The sequence below is a fragment of the Chiloscyllium punctatum genome, chromosome 4 (genome assembly GCF_047496795.1).
Source record: "Chiloscyllium punctatum isolate Juve2018m chromosome 4, sChiPun1.3, whole genome shotgun sequence".
Taxonomy (NCBI): Eukaryota; Metazoa; Chordata; class Chondrichthyes; order Orectolobiformes; family Hemiscylliidae; genus Chiloscyllium; species Chiloscyllium punctatum.
Genome location: NC_092742.1, coordinates 100,093,125 through 100,119,137, shown reverse-complemented (window position 1 = coordinate 100,119,137; position 26,013 = coordinate 100,093,125). Strand labels below are relative to the sequence as shown.

The window sequence follows — 26,013 nt, the reverse complement described above, 5'->3', positions numbered from 1 at the left end:
CAGAGGTAAGCTGACAGTGATTGGACTCATTCAGGAAGCTCCAACAGCAATCAAAAAGTTCGACTTCATCTAGACAAACGAGCACACTTGATCGGCACCATATCACAGACATCACTCGCTAATGATGCCATATTTGTTCAAAATGTCCCAATGACTGGAGTTGACAAAAACAGCATTTCCTTTGAAGAAAATAAGTTTGTGAAATTCATACAGAAACAGTTAATGCAAAGTTATATTTAGGCAGTTTAGCTGCACATCTTGCCGACGTTAGAGGAAAGTTCTTGCAAGTCACCAATGCTGAGGGTGAAACCTTGTGGCCTGTGAGTAAGCTGAGGGATCACCATGTCAGACCTGTCCTATGTTAGAACGTTTGGAGAATTAAGAATTCTTTTTTGTTATTTTGATTAAAATAATGTTGTTTCCTTTCTCTTGCTCCAACAAAAATTGGAATAGTTTTGAAGCTGAATGCTTTTAAAAGTCAACTACTTCGTTTTTAATTAAAAACACAGTTTGTGTTTTTCATTGTCATGGTTTTACTATCTTCACCCCCAGCAAAGTAAATTTATTTCCAGACTTATTGTTAATTAAAATCCAATTCTAGGAGATTTTAAATCATTACATGAACTTAGTTTGCATTACAAGCTGTTAAACCTAGTCATAAAATAATGTGTCCTCATTCCTTGGAGTTTTCAGATTACAAAAAACGTTTCAATAAAATAAATCTCCTCTACTCCACATTACCATAGCAGAGGCAACTTCTCAAAGCTAACCAATCTGAGTGCATAGAAATCCTTGTTTAACAATGCTGGAAGGTTTTATTTTAGTTTTGGAAACTTGAACTGAGCATGAGTTTACAGCTTTCAAAAAAAATGAAACTTGGAATCAATCCTGGATTACATTTAGTAATGGCTGCAATATTAAAGAGTTTAGAATAATTAATAGATATAGGACAGATGTCAGAGATAGTTTCTTTACTCAGAGAGTAGTAGCGGCATGGAACAGCCTGTCTGCAACAATAGTAGACTCGCCAACGTTAAGAGCATTTAAATAGTCATTGGATAAACATAGGGATGAAAATGGTATAGTGTAGGATAGATGGGCTTCAGATTAGTTCCACAGGTCAGTGCAACATCGAGGGCCGAAGAACATCTACTGCACTGTAATGTTCTATGTTCTAAAATTGTCAGTTCACCTATGCACAGTAGCAAATCTTAGGAGTAACTATTAAGTAGTAAACTCACTTAAAAATAAATCAAGTATTCAGATCTGCTTAAAAATGAGTTCAGAACATGCAAGCAAATATTACACAAAGGTTATGCTCACAGTCCAAGTATAATTTGATGCTTTTGGTTATGACTGAGCTTTTCCAGAAATTCCATTCAAAGACCTCAACTTTGTGTTCTGACCTTTAAGATCGTTTACCTGCAAAACTAGCTTTAAGGGAGTACTGTGTTACTTCAGAAAACACCGTTTTTTGTTCTGTTCCATCAGAGAGAATTCTTTGAAGGATCAAATAGCACGTTTGTTTTGAGCCTCTTGTCTCAAGGTTCATGTTTGAGAGTTGCCAGCTGCAGTTAGGTGGCAAGTTACTTTATTGTTTTCCTTTCAGCAAGGGTTGAAATTCAGCATTAGTTTTTAAACTTTTTATATTAAATTCTGTCTTATTTTTAGCACTTCAAATTCTTCATTAATTTGGTTAATTCCTTTAAACCACCATAACCCGTACATGAATTTTAATAAGAGGATTGACGCAAGAATCCGTGCGTGATTGGTTATGTCACGTCATATTATCAATGATAGCAATACCGTCTGGGAAATTGGAGGTTAGAGAAATGAGAGTGCAAGTGTACTTTTTAAACTTACGTAACAGTTAATGTGAGTGATATCAATAATCCAGTACCATTTCTCATTTTAATGGAATACGTGTTTGGTGTTTTGTGGTCTTGCTAGTTATGTAGACTGTTAATCGGTTGTGTTATAATAGGAGTGGTATGAGAAACGAGGAGGAATTATAACATTAGAGCATAATATTTTCTAAATGCATTAAACTTTAGGAAAGATTTCTCTTAAATCTGGGCAGGCAATGGTAGATACTATCAAGAAACTGTCGAGGATTTTGGGAAATAAACATCTCCAATCAGAGGGTAACACAAAAAGTCGAGTGTGGTTTTATGAAAAGAAGTCTGCATCTTAAATCCCTCAGGTGATTATTGATCAAAATTTAGGCAATTAATATTTAACCAGACCAGTCCTAACATGTCCCACTTCAGGAAAACTCAGTAGTAATGGAACTTATTATGGTAATGAAACTGTAAAAAAAAAATGAATGCAGAAGCCTTTAAAAGATTCAAACTGCCCTGCAGTAGAAATTTCATACAAAACACCTTTGCTGTTAATACAGTATATATTTTACATTAGAAGCAGCTGCATTTAATGTGAAGTATTCTCCTGAAAATAAGATTGAGAATGTAAAAACATTAATAAATACAATAAATCTCAAATGTAGTCTGACAAATATTATCTTCTGTGTGTACATGCATAAGAAGAGCAAAATAAGGAAATTAAGGAGGGAAAATGAGGCATGAAATTTTTTTTTAAATCATATAAAGGTAAGTAAAGGGTTTCATAAGTCTGTCAGGAAAAAATACCTCTGTGTAGAGAGAATGCTAATTTTTATCTGGTTTATTTAACATATATTTCAGTTCATTAATCACAGAAGTAAATGTATCAGAACATAGAACATTTCAGTGCAGTACAGGTCCTTTGGCCCTCAGTGTTGCTTCAACCTGTGGAACCAGTCTGAAGCCCGTCTAACTAGTCCATTTTAATCCATATGTTTATCCAATGACCATTTAAATGCCCTTAAAGTTGGCGAGTCTGCTGTTCCGTGCTCCTACAACTCTGAGTAAAGAAACTACATCTGACATCTGTCCTAGGTCTATCACCTCTCAGTTTAAAGTTATGTCCCCTTGTGCTAGCCATCACTATCCGAGGAAAAAGATTCTCATTGTCCAACCTATCTAACCCTATGATTATCTTATATGTCTCGATTAAGGCACCTCTCAACCTTCTTCTCTCTAACGAAAACAGCTTTAAGTCCCTCAGCCTTTCCTCATAAAACCTTCCTCCATACCAGGCAACATCCTAGTAGATCTCCTCTGAATCCTTTCCAAAGCTTTCACATCCTTCATATAATGCGGTGATCAGAACTATACACAATTCTCCAAGTGCGGCCACACTAGAGTTTTGTACAGCTGCAGCATGACCTCATGGCTCTGAAACTCATCTGACACACCGTATGCCTTCTTAACAAACCTATCAAACTGGGTGGCAGGTTTCAGAGATCTATGTACACAGACAATGAGATCTCTCTGTTCATCTACACCACCAAGAATCTTATCATTAGCCCTGTACTCTTTAGTCCTGTTGCCCCTTCCAAAGTGATTCACTTCACACTTTTCTGTATTAAACTCCATTTGCCACTTTTCAGCTCAGCTCTGCAGCTGTAACCCATAACGTCCTTTGGCACTTTCCACAACTCTACCGACCTTCATGTCATCTGCAAATTTACTAACCCATCCTTCTACGCCCTCATTTATTAAAAATGACAAACAGCAGTGGCCCCAAAACAGATCCTTGCAGTACACCACTAGTAACTGAATTCCAGGATGAACATTTCCCATCAACCACCATCCTCTGTCTTCTTTCAGCTAGCCAATTTCTTATCTAAACAGCTAAGTCACCTTCAATCCCATGGCTCCATGTTTTGTGGAATAGCCTACAGTGGGGAACCTTATCAAACACCTTACTGATATCCATGTACACCACATTAACTGCTTTACTCTCATCCACCTGTTTGGTCAACTTCTCAAAGAAAGGTAGAAGAGGTAAATCTAGAATTAATTAAATATGTACATAATAAATGAAAGGGAAGTATTTATGAAGCTGCAAAGCTAAAGAAAGATGAAGTGCTCAAACTGTCTTAATACAGTGAATGTTCCTAAACATAATGAGGGAAGCATGAGCTAAGAACCTCGAAATTATAATGTTAATTCTGCTATACACTGGAAATCATGTGGCAGAGTTATGGAATAATCATAATGCACCCCACCATCTTGCCTTGTGAGAACAGGCACAGCACGGCTATCTTCCCCAAGCAGGTGAGGAAGCCAAGTTTGCATGTAGAAGTCACCCTCCCTGTGATTATCCCTTTGCATGAACAATCGATATAGTGCATAGACTGAGAGCAAGAACACAAAATTCAGACAAAATTGGCATTGCTACAGTACTGTAGTGTCTCATAGAATCAAAAAATCGCACAGTGCAGAAAAGGTCCTTCAGCCCATCGAATCTGCACTGACAAAAGAACATTACTCTAAAACTATTCCCACATACCATCACTTGATCCATAGCCTTAAATATAATGATATTTCAAATGCTTATCCAACTACCTTCACAGGCAGTATAATCCAGATTCCCAGTACTCACTTGGTGAAAAAATGGGTTGAATGGCCTGCTTCCACACCATAGGGATTCTATGACATTTCTAATGAAGATACAACTATGCACAAAGTTCTCCCTGTTTGAGAAAGAACTGGCAGTTAGGCATGGGCTTCTATTATGATGATTTCAGCAGGGGTAGGAACATCTGCAGCAGGTAATTTGGAAGGACGCTTGCCAAATATTCAGGCTGGCTGGAGTTATATCGAGCATGAAGGACAATGGGTTGAGATATTAGAGGCCAATCATTTCAGATCCAAAACATTATTGCAAGTGTCCTTCAGAGTGCTGTCTTAGGTCCAACATCTTCGCAGCTGTCTTCAATAATTTTCCCTCCAACATAAGGGCAAGTTCATTGTCAACTGCACAACAGTCAGCTGCATTCACAATTCCTCAGATGCAATCGTGTCTGCATGCAGCACAACATGGACAAAATTGAGCTTTGAGATAATAAACGACAAAGTAATATGTGCACCACATAAGTGACATGTAATGACTCTCCAACATTTCCCCATCTCCGGTTGACATTCAATAAAATGACCATTGCTGTTAAAATTGAGCAGAGTCTCCAATTTGCTTGCTGCCTGCCACACGTAAAGTGGCACTGAGCTTAATGGACATTGGGAATTAATGCCATCATATACCATTTTATGTCCCAGCAGCCCCACTTCCCTAACACCATCTGATTTCACACGTAAAATTCCAGCCAACTTAATATTGACAAATGTGAAAAGACGCTCTTGGGAAGAAACAAATGGAAAGGCAGTATAACCTAAATGGAGCGTTGCATACTCAAAAAACTTTGAAGATGGCAAGGAAGGTTGATAAGATAATTAAGAAAGCAAATGGACTGATTGATTGCTTTGCAAATAGGACCAATGAATTCACAAATGGGCAAATCATGCTCAGCCTTTATAAATTGCTAGTTAGGTCTCAGCTTGAATATTGTGTAGAATTCTGGACACCATCCTTTGGCAAGGATATTAAAGTTCTAGGAGGGTACTGTAACAGAGGGAGATTGTGGAAGCAGGAATTGTCCTTGGAGCAGCAACCTTTACAGAAAATCTAATGTGGTCTTCAATGAAGGGGTTCAATAGATTGAGCGAAGGAAAAAATTTCCTCTGGTCAAAGGGGTGGGAACAAGTCATGGATTGAAAATAATTGGCCAAAGAACCAAAAGAGAAATGAGAGGAAATTTCACACTGAGAGTCATTGAAATCTTTAATGTCTAAAATGTTGTTGGGTGGCGCGTAATCTGAAATTACATCCTATTATTATAGCATTCTGAAGTGAAAGGTTAGTTTTGGGCAGCACAGTGGCACAGTGATTAGCACTGCTGCCTCACAGCGCCAGAGACCCAGGATCAATTCCCGCCTCAGGCCTACCCCACCAACCTATCCCTGTAACCCTGCATTTCCTTTGGCTAATCCACATAGCCTGGACACAGTGGGCAATTTTGCATGACCAGTTTATCTTCTCTGCACATCTTTGGATTGTGGGACGAAACTGCAGCACCAGGAGGAAACCCATGCTGACATGAGAAGAATGTGCAAACTCCACACAGACAGCCATCCAAGGCTGGAATCGAACCTGGGTCCTTAGCACTATGAGGCAGTAATGTTAACCACTTTTCCACTGTGCCATCCTTCTGGGCAACAAGAGGAGCTATGACAACCCAAAATTTGAAAGAATTCAGGACAAAAATAATGGATGCATGCTAAGTCCTTCCATCAACACAAACACTTTCCTTTTAAAAAGTAAAGTGAGTCTTGGACCAAAGATCTCTGTACGCTGAAGTTCTTGAGAGATAATTTTGATTCTATGATCCTGGTTTATACACACCTTATTTCTCCATACAGGTTTTATTAGTTTGGATACTATAATGTCTTAATCACCAGTGACATTCAGGATGCTGGCATGGTAACTGATGAAAGCCATGGTGACTTTATACATTGCAGTGCATGAAACGTCCAGCTCCCACTGACTCACCCAGATCTGGTTCTTGTTCTTTGTCAGTTTCAGCTTAGGAGAACAAAACCTAAGGAAAGGGGTCACCCTCTAAGAATTCCATCTGTAAAAAAACTTCAGAACTTTGTTTTAGCTTACATTTTCTACATCATCGATGTTATCTTCAATTTGCTTCTTCTGGGACAAATCTCTGTCAAATAATTAGTGAGATTAATACATACTTATCCTTATCTGCCTGATTAACTATTCAAACAGTTCAGAAAAGACCCAGTCCAATATGTTTATGCAATTGTGGAAAATTAAAGTTTATGATTAAATAGACAAATTCCTTATTGTAATTAATCTCAGTCATAGGACTGAGCATTTATGACAAGTGTTTGATTGCCCAAGTTTAAAGACTTAGGCGTTCCAAGATAATGCCCTTTGTTTCTACACTTTTATTGTGGAAAGATGTAGAAACTGGAAAGAATAGGAATCATGTATCACTTTGTTTTTGAAGTACTAAAATTTTTGAGTATGCTTAAATGAGGTCTATAACTGGGTCAAATGAACATGTTGTGGTTGTGACTTGACCTTTGCTGAATCAGTAACTGTTTTGTGCTGAAGAGGTGAACGTTCTAACCTATTGCAAAAACTCACTTTTTGAAGGTGAAGGTTTTGAGGACAGCCATGTGTTATTGATATTGGTGAATGTAAGCATGTTAACAATGATCTAGTCCTAACATCTGCTGATTTCTGTGCTCTTGTTTAAAGTGGGTGGAGACAGTCACAGAAGAACATAAGAAGCAAAAAGTAAATGAAGATGCTGAGTTGAGGAAGAATGCTGACTTAGATGTGGTCATGTTTGATTGGCAGGAGGCTGAAGAAGGCACTGACTGGATGAACGGAGAGTGGGAAACTATCGAGATGCGTGACTCCCAAAAAAGCTCCATCAATCGCAAAGCTGTTCGTAGAGCTCCGATGGATACTGAAGGAACTGTGAACAAGCTAAAACCTTGCAGTAGTAAGTTGGGTAATCTATCATTGGCCGAGGAGTTGATACACATCAGGCCTATATTGCATCATAATGTTTCAGGCAAAAGCAATTCTGATTTCCCTTCAGAAAATGGAATTTCAGTTCAAGCTATTCTGACAAAGAATGACATGCAGGATCTTGAAGATACAGGAAATGTGTTAAAATATTGTTACCCCTCAGACTCTAGTAAAAAGTCAGCCTTTGATGAGATATCAAACCAACTTAGTACTACAGAGGATCATTTACCATTAAAAGACAGAAATCAACTTGGACTTGAATTGGCTGGTTGTCCTAACTCTCTGGATGGTAATGCTGCAGTTCTGGAGAAAAATATATTAATTGCTGTTTGCGACGAAGAAAAGAAATGTTCTTCAGCTACTGGTGTTGCAACCAAAGGTTTGGCAATGAGTCTGAAATTGCAAGATCAGTCTGCACAGGAAATTGCTGGAAAATTGCAGCCAGCTGTGATAACAGATCGTGCAGTAACTTTGCAGGATGACCAAGGTAACAGTTTCTCTACTTCCAGAGTTGGAATTGTTTCTTCTGGGCATCAACCAGGGAAGTATCAAGAGGAACTGTCAAAAGGAAATGTAAGAACTGACATTGATTGTGAGGAAATTAAAGGTATGCTCTTTTTAACATTTTGAACGATCGTAAGACTATCCATTGTAATGTCTTAACTTTACTCTTCATCCTGAACATTATACTGCTTTTGTTATTGTAAGAAACCATGTTTTTTGGTCATTAGTATTTATTGAAACACTTGGTTCATTTTTCTAAGTGAAATTTGAGACAGTTTGTAGAGGCCACACTCATAAGGCCAATTGCACAGGCAATTAAACATATGGCTTCTTCTGGAGTACTATATCCAGTTCTGGTTGCCCTGTTATAGGGAAGATATAGGGTTGAGAAAAGCTTTACCAGGATGTTTCTAGAAATGGAAGGTTTGAGTTATGACAAGAGTGTAGGAGGTTGAGGGGTGATTTTATCAAGATTTATAAAATTATGAGGGGCATAGATAAGGTGAATGGAAGGTGTATTTTCTCTAGGGTGTGAGATTTCAAGACAAGGGGCATATTTCTAAGGCGAGAGGCAAAAGATTTAAAAATGATGAGGGGCAGACTTTTTGCACAGAGCAAGTTAGTGTGTGGAATGAACTTCCAGAAAAAGTGGTGGATGCGGATATAGTTACAATATTTAAAAGACACTTAGTACATTAAAGTACATTAATAAGGAATGTTTGGAGGAATATCAGCCAAGTGCAAGCAGGTGGGACTGGTTTAATTTGGGATCATGGTCGGCATAGACTGGTTGGACTGAAGGCTCTATTTCCATGCTGTATGACTATATGATCTGTGATCTGCATTGGAATAGTTTCTTGGCTTTGGGCACAATCCAAAAACAGGACACAAATTACACTTGAACTTCCTGTTTTCCTAGGAACACATTCTGATCAAGTTTCAGCCCAAACTCATTTGCTTAATCTCACATGTTAAATCTTCAATAAAGAAGAGCAATCTGCTAGTGAGTTAGGAGGTTTTTTTATCTTTGCTTTAAAAAATGAGTAGAGACAGAGGCCAGCTACCTGTGGGCGGGCAGCTCAGAGGTCAGAGAGGCGATGCTGGAGGAGTGGAAGATAATCAAGCTTTCTTGGTGTTGAGGGTGGCAGGAGAGACCTAACCAACAAAATGTATCTGGTGTGTCTGGAGATGGTGAATTACATAAGCAACCACATTGCTGTGAGGATAAATCAGGGTGCAGTGCTTGAAGAGATTTCAGTGACCTCCTTCGCTCTGGCAAGTTGGATACAGTGCAACAGCCAGATGGCAGACCTCCAGGTCTGCAGATATGCTGTCTGATTAATCTGAGGGAGCATGACACTCCTGAACAGAGAAGACATTTGTTCCCCAGATGAATATTGACCTCTGAGCAAATCTAAAAGCCCTGATGTGATGATAACATTGGTAATTGAAATTTACATTTCAGTGGGCTACTGGAATTGTTGAGAGTGGCTAACATAGTCCTAGCCACTGTCTTTTGCCCTTGCAGAAGAAAAGAACAAACAATGCCAGAGAGGGTGCTCAGAGGTGATGTTGTGTCCCAGTTTGCTAATCCTAGCACTGACATTGTGAGGGTGATGTCACATAAGGATTGAGAGGTGGGAAAACCTATTAGAGAGATTGGAGAGATTGAACAGCTATTGGATTAACCAGATGAAGAGGTGGAGTGCAATCCTCAGATGGCACTGTTAAATGGCCTCATGCATACAAAAAAAAGTAAGTATCCGGGTGAGGTAGTCAGAAGCTTCTTTAGCAGTGATGTTGTGGCTGCAGGCCATGGCCACGACTGACACTCCCTCTTTGGAGGAGGTCGCTACTCATTCAACTCCTCTGCTCCCTCACTGTCTGAAGTGAAATGTTGTGAAAGGCCCAGAAAGGCACAGCAGCCCCTAGAGACCTTTGAAGCTGTGTAAAGATGCTCAAACGATTCGCCTGGTCTCCTGGGAACCAACTGTCAGAGCTTGTAAAGCAGAGTCAACCTCCAGGAGATGAGATTGCCACAGAACAAATGAGCCATGACAGCTCCCCAGATAGCTAGTACAGACGTACATGATCACTGTTTAGTGGTCAAAAAACTAGTTGATCACAGACATTAGTGGAATCTATTGAAATTCATGAAATGTCTCTGGCAGATCTATTGAAGGAGGCAGAGGTGAAGAAGTTCAGGACACTGTGGACCTTGGTGGCTGTTGACAACTCATGTTCCACCTGGTCGTCTTGAACCGAAAATTTGCTCCAGGATGCTGCATATTGCTTGGTCATGTTAAAGAAGCTTACCCTCAGTCTGTCGATCTTGTGCTAAGATAATTCTTCCTTTGTGCTGGAGCTCTCTACCCTGCAGAGAGGCATGTAGCTGCGTAGAAGGCACTGTGGTGAACACAAATTTATTGATTTCAGTCTTGTCAGCATATTAATTTTATTACACAATCACTCGCCCTGGTGACCCCCGACAAGGGGCAACTTAATCACCAACTCACCTAAAAACTCACCCAGAGCAAATAGAATCACTTGGCTTCCTGCTGACCGCTTCTCATAAATCTAACACTTTAAGAGCCTTATCATCTTGATGTATAGGTGTGGCCAGTTTGGACAAATGATTGTGTAGGCTGTACTAACCTTTCAATAAACCCTAATCCAGTGTAATTTACCTGTAAAATTCCTTGATATTTAGTTCTGATTTGACCGTTGTAGTCTATTTTGAACTCGTAGCACAAGAGAAAACCTTCCATCATATTTTGACTCCTTTTAAGTGAGGTCTGAAAGTTTAGTACCATGTGTCATAATTTTAAAATGATCTTTGCCATTTATAAACAGTTAGTTTGAAAACCAACCTCTGATTTGACAACATGAAATTCAACTCACTGCAAAATCAGAGGCCTATAAATTAAGATGGTGTGTTTATTTAACATTTTTTCCCACTAAAAATCAATGCACATTCGGGACATAAGTGCACAAATAGAAGGAATAACATGCTTGGAAATAACATTATTTCCAAGAAGTTGATTTATTTTTCCCATAGCTTTTTAATAAATTTATCAGCCACATTATCATTGTGAATGATCTCATATTAGTCAGGTTCCATGGGCAGATTTGCACCCAGGTTGTTTTACCCCCTGAATAACATAAAACACTTTGTGATGATTTTAATAATTTAAATACAAGAAAGATTAGTTTTGCTTTTGGCATGCATGAAAAGACAAAAGCAATATTATATCTGAGAGATTTCATTTTTGAGTGTTTGGATAGTAGCAATTATGCATTTTTTGACCATCCCTGATTGCTCTAAAAAACTTTAAGTACAAAATTTAAGTACAAAACTTCGCCAACTTTAAGTACATTTAAGTCGTCATTGGACAAGCATATGGACATACATGGAATAGTGGAGGTTAGATGGGCTTCAGATTGGTATGACAGGTTGGCGCAACATCGAGGGCCGAAGAGCCTGTACTGCACTGTTAATATTCTATGTTCAATGTTAGTGTTGGGCTTTGTACTCAACTACTTCATTTGAATTGAGTAGCTTGTTGACCAATACAGAATTATCATGTTCTGTGGAGCTGTGGTAACATGTAGGTTAGACTGGGTAAGATTGACTATTTCCTTTCCTTGCTGCAGAAGTAGGTAACTAAATGGTATTTATTTTCCTTTTCATTGATTTTTTTATGGATTGTTACATCAAAGAAAACAGCATTTGGCCTGTGCCTATGTCTGTAAGCCCAACCCAGCTAGCCCCAGCCCCCGTCTTTTACCCAGTAATTCTGAAAATATTTTTGTCTTCAGGTAATTATCCATCTTCCTTTTGAAAGCTATGGTTGAACTTGCCTCTCAAGAGCTGCATTTCATACCTTAACTATTTGCTGTGTAAAGTTAACCTTGTAACACTATTGCTTTTGTCAGTTTCCCTTCCATCAATGGAAATAGTTTCTCCTTATCTACTTTGTCTGAACCTCTCATGGTTCTGAACATCATAATCAAATTTCCTCTCAACTCACAACAGTTCATGCTTCACCAATCTATCCTAACAACTGAAATCTCTCATCCTTTGAATCATTCTTGTAAAACTTCACTGGCTCATACCCAATGTCTTGCATCAAAATGTAGATGGTGGGTTAGTAAGTTTGCAGATGATATGAAGATCGGTGGAATTGTGGATGGTGTAGAAGGTTGTCAAAGGATACAGTGGGATATGGATCAGTTACAGATATGGGCAGAGAAATCAATCCAGGTAAATATGAGGTGCTGCATTTTGGAAGATCAAATTTTAAGGAAACACATACAGTTAATGTCAGGACCATTGTTGTCCAGAGGGATCTTGGGGTTCAAGTCCATAGCTCCTGAAAGTGGCCATGCAAGTCGATCAGGTGGAAAAGAAGGCGTACGGCATGCTTGTCTTTCATGGTCAGGGAATTGAGTACAAGAGTCAGCATGTCATGTTGCAGCTTTATAAGACTTTGGTTAGGCCACACTTAAAGTCTTGTGTTCAATTTTGGTTGCCACGTTACGGGAATGGATATGGAAATGTTGGAGAGGGTGCAGAAAAGGTTTAAGAATGCTGTCTGGATTAGAGGGTTTGAGCTGTAAGGAGAGGCTTGAAAAACTCAGGTTGTTTTCTCTGAAGTGATTGAGGCTGAGAGGAGACTTGATAGAAGTCTGTATCATTATGAGATGCACAGATAGGGTTGATGGTCAGAATCTTTTCCCCAAAGTTGAAATATCTAATATGCACTTAAGGTGAGAGGGGAAATTCAAAGGAGATGTGAGGAGCATTTTTAGGGATGGTGTTGGGGACAGATATGACATGGGGCATTTAAGGAACTTTTAGATAAGCCCATGAGTATGCAAGGAATGGAGGATATGGACCATTGGCATGCAGAAGGGATTAGTTTAATTTCGTGTCATGTTCAGCTCAGCACCATGGACCAAAGGGCCCATGCTTGGGCTATATTGTTCTGTGTCTTTACATGCTATTTAAGGTGCGTATGCTGAATTGGACACAATAGTTTGATTCTTCAATGAGCACCAACACTGTACGATTGCTGCTCTGTTCATACTCTTTTTCTGTAATGATCAAGTTCCACATTTCTGGCCATAAGTCCTGATCCAGTCTGCTTCAGAAATCTGGAGTGCACCTCAAATTGAGCTCCTTCCTCTATTACGGGTAAACAAACCTTGCCTCATTTTAATGATGGTAGGCGCTGCATTCTGGAAATTTATTTATTATCAGACTGAAAAGCTCTGGAACATTTAAACAACTTTTCGGTGTGTCAGTGAATGAGTATGGAGTTGAGTGGATTTGTGTGAGAATATGCAAATGTGTATGTGTGTAAAGGGGAGGGGCAGGATCTGATCAACAGTTCAGGAGAGGTGGGTGAAAGTATTCAGGTCAAATTAGGATAGTCAAGGTGGTGTCAAGAGAATTGGGTGAAGGAGCAGTCTTTGAGGGGTGGGGGGGGAGGGGGGTGGTGTGTGTAGGGTTCATAGTAGGAGTGAGTCAAAACTGTGCAAAACTGTCTTTCTCAAACTCACAATCAGAGAGTTTTGAAGGGGAGCAAGGAAATTATCCATTGGAAGTTCATTCTCCCTGGTGCGCCACAACTTCAACCTCTGATCATCTGTTCAGTTTTCAATTATCTGGAGACTAGAAGATCTGAGCCAATATTCCAGTTGATGTCGGGCAGTGTTGTATAAAGATTCACCGTAATGCATTGCTTTTGTACTTTCTGTCTCGATAATTTTCTGGTGCAAGCCCACGAAATTATACATCTATTTATTCCGATTTTGTAGCTTAAATAAATTCTAAATCAGAAGACATTGCAGTAGAAGGATAACCTAAAATATATTCAAATGTTCTTTAAATGTGTTTTGTTTTTGCTGTCTGAGCTACTGGCCAATAATTATTGGAACATTAGAGAGAGGATAAATTATTCTATTTCTCCATGTCTCCCATAGTGATCAACAGAATTTAGTGCATATTTTTAAATTCCTCTTCCACTGATTGAGAACTCATTCTTCAGTGATCACATGACATGTTTTTTCTGCTAATGTTGTGATTGGTTGATTGGATTCATCAGGTTATTTTTAAAGGACTTCAGACATGTGTCTATAGTGTATTTACATGTAGCTTTGTCTTTCTTCAGGGACGCCTGATGATTCAGAAAGCTCAAAGGTTTCACCTGATGCTACCATTCTAGACATTACCAATACTATAAATGGGATGATGGTATGATTAAGAGAATTTTCTTTCAGCTAATTGTTTCAATTGACAAAAAATCCCAATCTAATGTTTAGCTTTGCTTTTTTTTTCCACATTTGTTGATTAAATACATCTTAGATAGTCCTCAGGATTGAGGTGATACTCTTCCACTTTGGAGTTGTGGGTCTTGATGTAACTAAACAATCCAGTGATGCATCCACATGCCCTACTAGAAGTGGGGTAGGTGGTCTTTGAAAAGACGGATGGGTGGGATTCACAGGTTTTCTCATTTTCCTGATGATGTTTGCACGTGGCCTCCACTTGAGTTTGTGGGAGATGCTCAAAATGATTGACACCTTCACAAAATACTCCTTCTCCAGTTTGGGTGCTCTTGGACAAGAGACTCTCATGAGTCATTGAGGTTATGGAATTCTTTCCAAGATAGGTTTAAGAGCTGGAAACATTTTCTCTGCTATCCTGCTAACTGCTTGCTATTCAAAGCTCAAGCTTGTTTAGGAAACTTTGTGGAGAAAGTGAGGACTGCAGATACTGGAGAACAGAGCTGAAAATGTGTTGCTGGAAAAGCGCAGCAGGTCAGGCAGCATCCAAGGAACAGGAGAATCGACGTTTCGGGTATAAGCCGAAGAAGGGCTTATGCCCGAAACGTCGATTCTCCTGTTCCTTGGATGCTGCCTGACCTGCTGCGCTTTTCCAGCAACACATTTTCAGCTAGGGAATTCTGTGTCAGGCATTGTGGCTCACTCAGCATAGCAGATTGATTAAAACCTGTTTCAAAGCTTGGGATGTTGGCCTGAGAGAGGACACTGATATTGGAGAACCCATGTTTCCAGTGAATATGTAGGATTTTGTGTCGGCATAACCAGTAATATTTCTCATTCTATACATTGTCCAAATCTCCAATGTATACGGGAGGGCTGATAATACTACTGTCCTGTAAAACATGACTTGGTGTTGGGTTTGAAGTCTTTGTGAGACTTCTGGCGGTTCTGCTGGGTATACTGGAGGCAATATTGAGTTTCATTGTTGAAATCTATCATCACTGTAAATAATGCCAGAATATGAGGATTAATCCACATTGTCCACTGGCTTACTGTCAGGGAACAGTGTTGTGTGATGGGAGCAGGCAGAAAGAAGACCTTTGTGTTGCACATGTTTATCTCAAAACCCATTCTCTGCTTTGCCTCTGGGTATGTATCAACGATGGTTTGGAGCTTAGCATCTGAGTTTGCAAACAGGAATCATCTGCATACTGCAGCTCAACAGCAGAGATTGAGGTGGTCTTGGTTCTGAAATTTCAGGTTGAACAGTTTTCCACTTATTTGTAGAGAAGCTTCAATCCAGTGGCAAGCTCCATAGATTTGGGGCAAAGTGGTGCAGCTAGGAAGTTGGATAACAAAGTTAGTGTGATGATGCATTGATACTTAGCCCCAGTTTGCACTCTAATTGGGTCTGTGACAGATTCAGTGGTGAAGTGCCGTGAGGAAGCCGCCAGAGGATAGTGATGAGCTTCTGTGGACCACAATTTTTGACGTGGATGTTCATAGTGGCTCCTGGTTAACAGAGTCAACAGGCTATGTGAGACCAAAGAAGGCCATGTATAAAGATTGCTGCTGCTCTCTCTGCACTTGTTTCGCAGTGAAGATCATGTCCACTGTGCTTCTTGATGGATAGAATTGTTTGTGGTTCTAGGAGGAGCTCTTCAGTCTCTGGAGGAGGTGATTGAGCTCAAGTATTGCAATGAGCTTCCCTGTGGTGGGCAGGAGGGATTACCCCTCTGTGGTTATCACATTTGATCAAGTCTCCATTCTTGAAGATGGTTACAATTACAGCTTCTTAGAGATCCCCTGGCATGCTCTTTTATTTCCAGATGAGAGAGATAGGGTCATGTACACAAGCCAGAGATTGTGAATCCATCGAGATTGATTTACCTGAGGCAGTGTTTCTGATGCTACTGCTGTTGATGCTTGATGCTAGACCAGATTATGAGATCATAGAATCCCTATAGTGTGGAAGCAGGCTATTCAGTCCATCGAGTACATACCAACCCTCCAAAGGGTATCCCACCCAGACCCAACGCCTCTACCCTATCCCTGTAACCTTGCATTTTCTATGGCTAATCCACCTAGACTGCACATCCCTGGACACCATGGGCAATTTAGCATGGGCAATCCACCTAACATGCACATCTTTTGGACTGTGAGATGAAACTGGAGCACCCGGAGGAAATCCACGCAGACATCAGGAGATTGTGCAAACTCAACACAGACAGTCGAAAGAGGATGGAATCAAAGTTGGGTACCTGGCGCTGTGAGACAGCAGTGTGAACCACTGCGCCACAGTGCTGCCCAGTGGTTGGTCCAGCAGTTGTTCAACTTTGGTCATAGTGTAAGTAGTGTGTTTATCTTGTACTCCCTCAATCTATTCAAGTGTCTGGAACGGGACTGTTGCTAAGGTCTTGTATTTGTCTCTGGTGAAATTATGTGTTTGTTATGACCAGGCTATGCTCTCGGCATTGCTTTAGGAGGAGGACTCCATTGTGTTTACCTTCCTGTTTGTCTTCCTTATCGATCATACCTTTCTAGAAGTTTGTGTCTCTCCCTGTTCTGCCATTAAAATTGCCGGAGAATTAGCTTATCTTCCTGATATGGGATCCTCCCACTGTTCCACAATCTGTGGAGGAACACAACCCTCTCGTCTGACCTGAATGCACACACACCACATGCTCCTCTAACTCTGCTCACTGATGTTAACCGTGTGCCAATGGATGAGTGCTTATTTCAGCTGTACAGTCTTTTATGTGCCCATCTCCTTGAATGACATGACCATGACTACTTACTTGCTGTGTTGCTCCCTCCTCATGTTTAATCTGCTTCAGATCCAGTGAAGATCCTATGGCTTCCGTTGGAAGTGCAGACTAGCCTTTAACAAGCTGAGCATAAGCTTATTAACAGATTTAGTTGCTCAGAATCACCAGATCTACATGTCAGTTGGCTTTCAAAATAATATACCCACTCTCTTTCAGTTCCCACTTCTAACTGACCACCAAACTCCTGCTCTTGAGTGGAATTTATAAAATGGTAATGTTCTGTGAGTCAAGTGAACGTTTCCTTGATGGAAATTGAAAACCACTACTTTCCTTCGTAATTTCAGATTACATTCCAGAACTGGGGATTCTTTTGGAAGTTACTGTTCTGTTACATTTGAAACAATTGTTGATTTGTGGATTTGTTACTAGCATTTCATAAGGCAGAGTAACTTAAAACAACTAATGGTGAATAAATCCAGGTATCAGCTGCTGTGTTTATGGCTTGCAAATTGTGCACATTTATACTGTTCTCAGTATAAATGTGCACAATTTGCAAGCCATAAACACAGTTGTTCTCCGTTGTTTATTTGATTGTAATCTTAAAAAGAAACACATATAAGTTTGTAAAAATGTGAAAGAAGTTAGAAAATGCTCAGCAGGTCTAATCATATCTATGAAGACAGTTAATGCACCTTTCATCAGAATCGGTAGTATACTTTTCTAAGAATCTAAATTACGTTTTAAAACCATCTATGTAATGTAATTTTCTAACATGACCAATTATAAGAAATTGCCTATTTTTACCTACACTAAGAATAAAACATAAGGAATAAAGAAATCTTGCTGCAATTAAGTGGCGCTTTGGTGAGACCAAATGCAGAAGGCTGTAATCAGTTTTGGTCTCATTTAAGGAAGGATTAACTTGCATCACATTGAAGCTCGAAGCAGAAGTGGGCTGTTTGGCCCTTCTGCCATTCAATATGATCATGGCTAATCCTCTGTCTCAATGCTATATTCCCATTTTTGCCCCCCATACACTTAATGCCTTTAAAATCTAATGATGTATCTAGGTCTCTTTCTTGAATCTACTAAGTGATTTGGCCTCCATAGTCTTCTGTGGTAGAGAAATTCCACAGCTTCACTACCTTCTGAGTGAAGATGTCTTTCCTCACCTCATCTCCTAAATAGTCTACCCCATATCCTGAGACTGTAACCCCTGGTTCTTAACTCCCCAACCCTCCCTGGGAAATATCCCCCTCTGTATCTAGTCGGTCCAGCCATGTTAGAATTTTATATGTTTTAAACAGATCCCCTCTCATCCTTCTAAACTCTAGTGAATACAGCTCAGTCAAACTAATCTCTTCTCATAGGACAGTCCTGATGTCCTTGGTAGCAGCCTAGTGAACATCTGCTGTCCTTCCTCCATGGCAGGTTTGATGAGAAGTTGAGCAAATTCTCTAGCGTTTAGAGGAATGAGAAGTAATCTGTTTGAAACATGCAAGATTCCAAAGAGATTTGACTGGGTGAACGTACAGATTTTGTTTCCTCTGGCTGAGAAATCTAGAGCATGGACACAGTCTCAAGATAATGGGGGCCACTATTTAAAATTAAATGAGATTATTTTCACTTATGGATGCGCCACTATTGAATATATTTAAGGCTGAGAGAGATAGGTATGCTTGTCTCTCAGGAACTCAAGACATACAAGGAATGAGGGAGTCTAGTGCGAGTCGTATAAATGTTGGTGGAGTACAGATACGAGTTTGTGATACTGATACATGTAAAGGAGCAGCAGAAGGAAATTGATTTGAAACCTGGAATTAACCGTGGTTGAATAGCAGAGCAGGTTGGAAGGGCATTCCTGCTCCTATCTCTTATGTTCTTACATGTTCCCAGGCATTTTTGATGAAAGCCAAACAGCTTTTTTGCTAAGAATGCTCCCTACCTCTTAAATTGGGAGGGCAGGACCTGTAAACAAATAGTATTCACGCCATCTAAATGTCAGCGAATGACCGCCATGGATGAGAGAGAATCTAGACATTGCTGAGTCCCCACCATCAATGTCCTAGGGGGTCACTGTTGACCAGCAACAACTGGATGAGGCATATAAATACTATGACTAAAAGAGTGAGTTAGAAGCAGAGAATTCTACATTCTGTAACTCATTCTCTATGCCCTATGTGCTATCCACCACAAGGCACAAATTAAAAGTGTGATAAAAGATCCTCACTTGCCTGAATGAGTTGCAGGCAACTCCAACAACACTCAAGAAGCTCAGTACCATCTAAGACAATATAACCACTTGGTCAGCATCCCATCCACCCCTGACTCAGAGTGGCAGGAATGTGTACCATCTACAATATGTACTGCAGCAAATCACCAAGAATCCCTCAACAGCATCTTCCAAACCTGTTACCTTTATCATCTAGAATGCCAGGGGCAGTGGATGCCAAGGGATGGCACAGTGGCTCAGTGGTTAGCACTGTTGCCTCACCAGGGCATGGGTTCGATTCCTGCCTCGGACAACTGGCTGTTTGGAGTTTGCACATTCTCCCTGTGTCTGCGTGGTTTCCTCTGGATGCTCCAGTCCAAAAGTCCCACAGTCCAAAAATGTACAGGTCAGGTGAATTGGCCATGCTAAATTGCCCATAGTATTAGATGCATTAGTCAGGGGTAAATATAGGGTAGGGGAATAGGTCTGGGTGGTTTACTCTACGGAGGGTAGGTGTGGACATGTTGAGCCGAAGGGCCTGTTTCCATACTGTAGAGAATAATTGAGAAAAAACAGAGGCTTGAAAGAATTTTTCCCAAGGCACCTCTACTTATTCACAATTGTTGAGTCAGAATCCCTTCTGAGCAATACTTTGGGTGCATCTACACCACATGATTTGCAATTGTTTGAAAAGGAAGCTCACCACCAGCTTCTCTTGGGTAATATGATGAACAACGACTGCTGGCTTTGCCAGTGTCACACTCTCATCTCACCAAAAAGTGGTTACGTTCTGCTGATGTCATATGTTGCTTAAACTATTGCAGGGAAGTAGTTTGCGAGTAATTGATTTCATGATTTGCTGATGAAATAATTCAGTTTTCTAAAATGCACACCCTGCTAATTAATGGTTGCTTGCCTGTGCTTTTCTTTTCCAGATTGAAGAAAAATGAAGTAACTGCCATACCGATGGTATTATATAATCAATATATCAAGATTCTCTGCTTCTTGAGTGCACTCTTCACATCAGTAATTTATTGACAGTATCTCTCTTGCAGTGTCTAAACTATAAGCTTCATAGTGCTCAAATAACATTTAAAAATCAGAAACCTTATAATAACTGAGGCCATGTATGTTTACTAATTACCAAGCAGCAATGCAATATTAATTTCACTTTACTTTGCTATAACTTTATTTGTTGCAATTGCAGCATATTTAAGCACTTTATTTCTACTATATAATTTTATTTGAATTTTGAGAATGTGCATATGGTGTGGTGGTTGCAGGATAGGTAATGTTTGATAGATGGATTCAGTTTAAGAATAAAACTGGTCTCTAAATGTGATTTAATTTAAGACACTTGGTTTAACATGTGTTTTCAAAATTTTAGCCTCTTTAAGGGACATACAGGTTTCAACAAATGCCTGTGGACAATATTGCTGTGAATTGTGGTATGCATTGTTGTTATATGTATACTTTGCTAACAGGATTGGTTTAGAAGGTTGTAACTTAGTCCCTAGCAGAAAATGCAGAACAAAACATTAATGTGCATTGATATGACAAAGCTAGTATAGAGAAAGCTAACTTACACTCTCTTCAGATAGAGTATAAATACAGGGTCACAGTAAAATTAGTTTAGACTGGTCTTGGTCCAATTTCCAGTGGACCCTGTTAAAACCTGGCACCACATTTAGTGTGTTTGCCACGTCTGCTCAGACAGGAAGGTGTTTGTGTGTGTTGGGAAATGCAATAACTCCATATTAGGAGAGAGGTGTATTTAGACACGAGGGCTGATAATGCACTGGCAAGGCAATCTCTCTAAATGTGATTGCTCCATTATATCTAACTCAACATCATACAGAGTGTTGTTCCAGCCTTGTCTTTTCAGGTGACAGCCCACCACCCTCCGTTCTTAAATCCTTCTTACAAGTCTACATTCATTTGCATTTTGAGGAAGAAAACAATTTTCAGCTGAAATAACACGTACATTGATGCAATCTATTCAGTCGTGTCTTGATAACCAGCAGTATTATGATGAACCTGCAGGTTACATTTGTTCAGTCTGTTTGTAGGATATTCTGACATCATTAAGGGCAGATGGCATCACAGCATGTTTTGGTACAAAGCCACACAGATTTAAATCTTGGAGGAAGAAATAACTCTTTTAACCAGAGTTTTCCAGGACTGAAATCCCTCATGCTCTCAATATGCTGGTACCGATTATCTGTATAAGACAGGGAGCAGGTTAACTGATTTAGCTATTTCTCAATTCTGGGAGAGGTCAACTTGTAACCTCTCAAGTTGTGCATTAGACTTCAAAAAACAAGATTTGTCATTTTAGAAATTGAAAACGTTGGCAATCCCAGCATTTTGTTCTTCGCCTTAATGAGTGAAGAACACAGTTTTTTTATAAATAGGTGAGCTTGTGTGTGAATACAGTAGGTTGGCGAAGATAACCAGGCACTGCAATCATGCTGGATTTCCAGCTTTCATCTATAATTATCATTCTTCAAAAGCAGGATTTCATCTGAGTGATCCTGTTCTGTATTGAAGGTTGGATCAGAAGTGAAGCCCCTACATGAGAGAAGGTAGGAGAGAGAGAATGATTTTAGATTCAGTAGTAGGCTGAAATATCGGAATAGTTGTGTGTTAATAGACACTTTATGTTTACACATTTCAGTAGTGTGTAGTGTTTGCTATTTTATTTATATTTACAGTTTGTTACTCATGTCATGTAACCAACAATTAAGATGAAGTGAGTCCATGGAAACCACGGTTACTGATGTACATGCCTAGAGCATGGTTTGGAGTTTATATATTTAAAGCAATTAATATCTGTGGCCATCTTAGACTGGATTGAAAGTTAGAATAGTTTATTTTGAAAGCTGATTTAAAATTCAATGAAATTATTAAAAACAAAATTGACTTGTTTTAATCATGCCTCTGATAGTTTTTCTTGTAGTTGTTGAAAATTTCGTATAAAGCTCAACAACTTGTTTATAAAATGTTAAATTAAGTTTAATCTGTAGACACCTTTAGCATTACCGAGATGCAGTGCCCCATATGATGTATTGAAGATTTGTGTGCACAGTTACTCTTGCCATTAAGAAGATGGAGATCAGAAGCTGAGCACTGAACAAGACGGGGAGACAGGAAAAAGAATAAAAAGTTCCCTCCTCAGATGTCTCCCTTCCAGATGTCTTAGGCGAGGTCTGGATACAGATTATTTGCTCATTTACAGAACTTGTCCTGTGACGGAGAGAAGTTTAAAACAAGAATTATTTAAATGAAAACATTCATTATTAGGTTGAGTATTTCTGTATGAAAATTGGTGAAACTGTCACTGACTTCTGCCTCAAGTTGTTTCATTGAGGATTTATAAAGTGTAAGTATTGGGAAAGAGATATTGTTATCGATAATCTATCCAATCTTCCATTTTAATACATTATTCATCTTGTAAAATGTGTGTATTTTCCTGACATTAGGTCCATTTTAATAAATGTAACTCTTGAGTTTGTGAAATAGTTAATAACATGAAACATTTTTGCAAAAGCGACGTGAGTGAAATGGGTGTTTGTCAGGGTCAGTTCTGGGTGTGTTTGAGGAGCTGACCCCTCAGCAAACAACCTAATAGCCCAGAAATTCTGATTTGGGTTGGAAACCCTATTTCAGAAAAAAATGCACATAGTTACGTTTTGCTGACTTCTACTCAGAAAATTCTTGGGTGGGAGCCTTGTGTTGGATACATGGGAGGCCTGTCCAGGAATATTTACGGCCAGCAGCAGAGGGAATAGTCATGGAAACCACTCCCTCTTTATCAGTAATCTATGTGCTACATTCTGGGATGCAAGTGTCAAGCAGCCACTTTGACAGCTCCTGTAAAAGGATAGCTTCATAAGGTAATTGTGAGGAGATAGTGCACCACATTATTGAGGGGATTGGTGATGAGGAGTGCGAAATTCAAGGTATATGAGAGATGTGAGAGCTACCAGGGTAATGGATAAGTGTGAAGGCTAAGTCAAGAGATTGGGTTAGTAAGGAGAGGGTGTCCCTTGGGTCAAGTTCAGTGATGGAGGTATCGGGGCAAAGGTGGAAAGGTCAGTAATGAGATCGGGGATTCAACGTAATAGGTACCCAAGAGATAGAATAGATTTTTAACCCTCTAGTGTTTCCTGGGTAATTGTTGATATTAAGTGAATCAGAGCCTTCTGAAATCTCCTTCTTTTGGGGTTTTTTCAGGGTCTTCCAGATGCAGGGGAATTGCCATTAGGATTTTCAATTTGCCAGACAATTCCTTCAAAGTCAGCTATGCTGGACATTTCCAATGTTCCCAATGTACAACGCCAGTCTCTGCTGTTGTTATGACTACCTGAACATTGGGATATCTGGGCTAATGTATTGAATAAGGTTTTACAGATTATTGATACGTATAGCTCCTTATTCAGGAAGAGTTGTGAATTATTACAGTCCTGATTCAAGCAGAAAATATTTACTTAATTGTATTCACGTTAGAAGTGAGTGTTTATGTTTCAGCAATAACTAGTATAGCTAACATCATCTTCTGATAGAAACTTGAACCATTAGGATTTTGTACAAATGGCTAAAATATTAAAATAAAACATTATTGTTTTTGTAAATATATCCCCCAGGGAGTGTAGCATAAGGCTGTCAGGTGAATCTCTGGTGTTCAAATTTCTATTCTTTTATCTTAATGTTAGTCTGATTTTCCAGGGCTGTAATACAGGTCACTAACAACACAAACCATTCGTAATCAGCTAAAACCATGTAATTTGAGAATTAATCTAAACTTTCATTGCTGAGTTCAAGATCATTATTCTGTACGGTCAAAGCCTAACCATATTTTTGTTTGTTTTGTGTGTTCGGGAAGTAGTAACAGAAGCCCATGCTTAGTTTTCAATTCCCAATCCCACTGTGTTCAGAGTAGACTATGCTGACCGTCCAAATCTTAATCTCAGTTTCATATTCTGAATGTCAACGCTGCAACACCGTGGTCAAACATGTATCACAAATATCCAGTGAAATAAACTATTCTGTATAGTTCTTCAAAAGCATCACTACCTGAATTGTGTTGTTAAAAAAACGATGCTGTCTTTTATGTAGTTATTTTTGCTAGTGAAATTTTAGGTGAACTTGCAACGAATTGAGCCTGGACCACTTTGATTTGATGCCTGCTTTCACATTTTAACCCATGTCCAATTCAGTCCACAGTAGTAGGGTGAGAACCTTACTTCCAATAAGGATTCCTATGTGAAACAGGTTTGCGGACTTGCCAATATTGCTCAGTCCCAAAGCTGATTGGGACAGAAACTGTGTCTATAATTTGGATAAAGATGCTGAAGTTCAAATTGAGGCATATTGAGTAAAGCGACCTAGCTGTATGTCATATCAGTTGCAGCAGAGTGATGTGGAAATGAGGGCAGCAATTTTACTGGTTTACTTGACTGTGGCGAGAAAGAAATCTGCAAGTTTGGAGTTATTAGTGTGTTATGGCATTTGAACTTCACAATGCCTTTGTGACATTACTGACAAGTTTCCTGTCCTGAAGTCAGAACCTGATTGACAGGTTTAGGTTCAGTCGAGCAGGGAATCTGCAAAAGAGGCAGCAGGACCTGATGGGTCATATCCCTGGACAGTGAAGATCCAAACCTTGACCAATGAAGAAACATACCCGTTGGTTTGCGAAGAAGTTTGAAGTTCCAGGAAAAGCACTTCAGCCTCTTCAGGCCCACAAGCAGTGCTCCAGGGTTTGTCCTTGCCTTGCTGTAGCTGTCAAACTCCTTGGCCAAAGCAGTTAAAGTTTAAAATATCAAATTAAACCTGAGGTTTGCAATCGTAGTAGGTGGTAAAGTCCTATTATTCACAGTCACCAGTCATGAATTTAATTTATTATGCAGACCATTTCACCCACAGAGAGTCCAGTATTTGCTTAGCCACCGTTTTCAGGGGTGAGAAATACTGTACTTGGAGAAAATGTCAAAAAAGCTAAGATATGTAAAATACGATGACATATTGCTCTGTATTTCCTGCATTGGACTGAACAAAGATCATCTGCCATGTTATTTACTGGAGTGCTTGCATCTGATTGTTCATTGTTCCAATCATGATATTGGAAGACTGTCCAACAGAATAATGGTATGTGTGCCAAATTTTATGTAATTATTTTATCAAGCTTTTTTCTTCCAGTAGGATATCTCCATTTGCATTAAAGCATTGTTTTTATTCCTTGCATCATCTACTGTTTGTATCATTTTCTTTTGGAGGATTGGAACCAATTCAGTTAATAAAATATGTTCATTGCTGATGAGGTTTTCCAAAAAACAACATAACTCTTACAAACATGGGAATTCATTGTTTTTAATATGCTTGGATTTTGGTTATCCTGCCTGGGTAAGAAAAAACAGAAATTAGCAGGTAAGAACTGGCATGCTTCCAAGTTTGGGAATTTAATCCTCATCAACTACTAATCCTAACTTTTATTCCCATACTAAAATTTCACAAGTGCGTGAAATGCAAAAATTACCATTCTCCAACATTTACTATTATATAATTCTGGGAATGTGAATGGAACTACACTATAGGCCAGTAATATTTGAAGTAGCTGTGGAGGAATGGAGACTGAAACAATTTTCTGATTGCATTTTTCCGACAGAAAGCACTCAGAATTTCCTGTCTCTTCAAGTTTATGATACCACTAAGCTCTTAACAACCTCGACATTATAG

At 39.4% G+C, this 26,013-nt stretch overlaps 1 protein-coding gene across 7 annotated transcripts in view; it reads left to right on the top strand.

Annotated features, from left to right (window-relative positions):
• Positions 1–25,521, top strand: part of LOC140476586 (uncharacterized) — a 280,335-nt gene extending 254,814 nt beyond the window's left edge. For 5 of the 7 annotated variants that reach the window (XR_011960519.1, XR_011960521.1, XR_011960520.1 and 2 more), the window contains 4 exons: positions 7,222–8,107; positions 14,181–14,263; positions 16,384–16,642; positions 20,211–25,521. Coding sequence is in view for 2 of the 7 variants with exons in the window: in XM_072569403.1 (XP_072425504.1) it covers positions 7,222–8,107; positions 14,181–14,263; positions 20,211–20,225 (984 nt within the window). In the remaining 5 variants the exon portion in view is untranslated. The remainder of the gene's footprint in view (positions 1–7,221; positions 8,108–14,180; positions 14,264–16,383; positions 16,643–20,210) is intronic. The other 2 variants (XM_072569403.1, XM_072569405.1) reach the window with 2 other exon arrangements.
• The last annotated feature ends 492 nt before the right edge of the window (positions 25,522–26,013 follow it).